The sequence below is a fragment of the Penaeus monodon genome, chromosome 5 (assembly GCF_015228065.2).
Source record: "Penaeus monodon isolate SGIC_2016 chromosome 5, NSTDA_Pmon_1, whole genome shotgun sequence".
Classification (NCBI taxonomy): Eukaryota; Metazoa; Arthropoda; class Malacostraca; order Decapoda; family Penaeidae; genus Penaeus; species Penaeus monodon.
The window spans coordinates 50,602,022-50,604,516 of record NC_051390.1 but is presented as its reverse complement, the minus strand read 5'-3'; the positions used below and the strand labels follow the sequence as shown (position 1 = coordinate 50,604,516).

Below are 2,495 nucleotides of genomic sequence, written 5' to 3'. Positions count from 1 at the left end.
CAGATAGTAAATTTTTTCACTTTCTCCAAATACAGAGATTGACTGAGTCCTTGTTGCAACTCAGCCGGCAGGATAGAAATGAGACCAAGATGAAGATTCCAGAAAATGCTAGTAAGATTTCTGTTATGGAGTCTAGTATCGGTATTGAAGTTGAGCTGGAAAGAATGCTAAGATGCATCTTGAATCAAGTGACACCAGAGAATTTAAAAGAAGTGGTTACAACAATCAAACAGAAACGCATTAACACCCTAGAAAGACATTTGATTCTGGTGGAACTTCTTTATAAAAATGCTGTTGAAAAAACGGGTTCATCTGACATCTACGCTCAGATTTTGTCCCAAGTGTCTTCCCATGCTGAAAGTCGTGAAGTTAAAAAACTCATTAACAAATGCCAGAAAGAATTTGAGAAAGATAGAAACACATTCAAGGCAACAAGAAAGAGAGAAATTGATGAGGTCACCAATCCCATAAGGAAACTAGAATTGTCATTACAACTAGACAATGATCTGAAGAAATGTAGCGAATTGTCAAAGAACAACATTAAGCTCATTGGAGAGCTTTATAAGTTGCACATGATGACTACAACAATCATTCACAGAATCATCCAGTCATTATTGGAGAAGAGAGATGAACTATCGCTTGAGTGCCTGTGTATACTGCTAACTGTCACTGGCAAGCTTTGTGAAACACAGTGCAAGCTTCGACCAGAGGCAATGCAAGAATGGGATAAATATTTTATAGAGATGAATAAGATAATGAGTGACCATCAAATCAGTAACCAATTAAGAAACCTAATGATAGATGTGATTAATCTGCGACAAAATAACTGGGTTCCACAAGAGGAGCCAACAATGGAGACTTCTACAGCAACTTAGCCTTGTTCTGATGCTAAGAACTGCACCGCTCACTGCTTTAAACGACTGCTAAAGCCAAGGCAGCATTGCTAGCTAGTCCACATGAATGACTCTATTAAGTGTCAAGCTTGAAAAAGTCTATGCATAAACTGAACTGTCTTCAGCAAAAAATGTTTTAAATCAGTAGATCTACCTTAACCTATTCACAAAACTGTTAGAGCAGGGCTACTCATCTGGCGGCATGCAGCCCTAATCCGCATTTTCTGAGTATTGCAGCAGGGACCCAGGCTCCAGGAGGAAAAAGTATAATTAATATGAAGGTCCTGATAATGGATTCTTGAAAGTGTATTCCCTCGAGTAAATAAGAAATTAACCCATTTGGCATGTATGGCAAGAATAGATGGCTCTACAAATGCTTAATCACCAAGGTGTCAATTATTAGTCCTACATATCTCACTTGCTTATCCTTGACTTCTGGAAGGTGACTCTTGCATTTTTTCATTGTCTTAAATGTTACCAAGATTATAATAACGATTTAATAATCATAACATCAATAACAATAACAACAGTATCGATAACAGTTGTATTAAAAAGAAAAGCACATTTCCCCTCCAATTCAAGGAATGGCGAAATGAGGGTCAGTCACTACTGACAGACCTCTTACTGGCTAAGCACAGTGAATTCATCTGTATGTAACAAAATTCACAAAAATAAAAATATGGGAACACTGTGCAGTACTCAGATTGATGGTCTTATTTTCATTATTGCATTTAGAATATTCATCCGAACTTCTGCATATATTGGAACTTTGTTTATAATAGTTGAGTAGCCCTTTGTTTGAGTAATCAAATATAGTTCTAAGTATAACATACTCTTTTATATCATGTATCTCTAATATATCTCATATTAACTAGACTAAAGTGAAATACTATTTTGTTATATGTGTAAGCAGGGTCACCAATGTTATTATCGATCTTTATGTATACTGTATATTTATACACCGTAATGCTTGATTTATCTCTTAACCAAAAGGTTCAAGAGCGGATGCTTGCTTCGAAACGTGTGTATTGTGATCACAGCAGTTTTACCAGTACCACAGTACTTACACTTTCTCCATAAAACTGTACTGCAACTAGTGGTGATAGAACTAGAACAGCAACATATAAATAAATGAGTATATATATTATCAGAGAAAACCAGAAAAGGTTTTATATGTAGAAATTGAAAATACACACCATAACATTTAGTCAATATAGACTTATCATTAAACCAATAGAATTTTGTTTATAATCTATTAAGTGTTATTCACCAGAAATGTAAAACTTCAAAATTTTATACTCGTAATGTAAACAAGTAAACATTTCTATGTAGTGCCAGGTATATTCTTATTACATGTAATGAAGTGCACCAACTTTGTTTTACTAATCCCCACCATTTACCATATCTGCATTGACAAGCCAGACTTGCTTAATACACGCAGGAAAAATGATGATTTCTTCCACCACCAACAAATATTTCCACCTAGATACTTATAATGTCATGGTCTGTTTAAGTAAGGTCACGTCACTGAGCTACTTACAGACAGGTGTTGCAAGCATTGTGGCAAGCCGAACGCCACCCTTTTACATTATATAAAGAACT

At 35.4% G+C, this 2,495-nt stretch overlaps 1 protein-coding gene across 1 annotated transcript; it reads left to right on the top strand.

The window, feature by feature from the left end:
• Positions 1-6: 6 nt before the first annotated feature.
• On the top strand, positions 7-2,261 carry LOC119573263 (eukaryotic translation initiation factor 4 gamma 1-like). The gene has a single exon (XM_037920406.1). The coding sequence runs from the start codon at positions 90-92 to the stop codon at positions 873-875; it is 786 nt and encodes a 261-aa protein (XP_037776334.1). The 5' UTR covers positions 7-89; the 3' UTR covers positions 876-2,261.
• Positions 2,262-2,495: the final 234 nt, after the last annotated feature.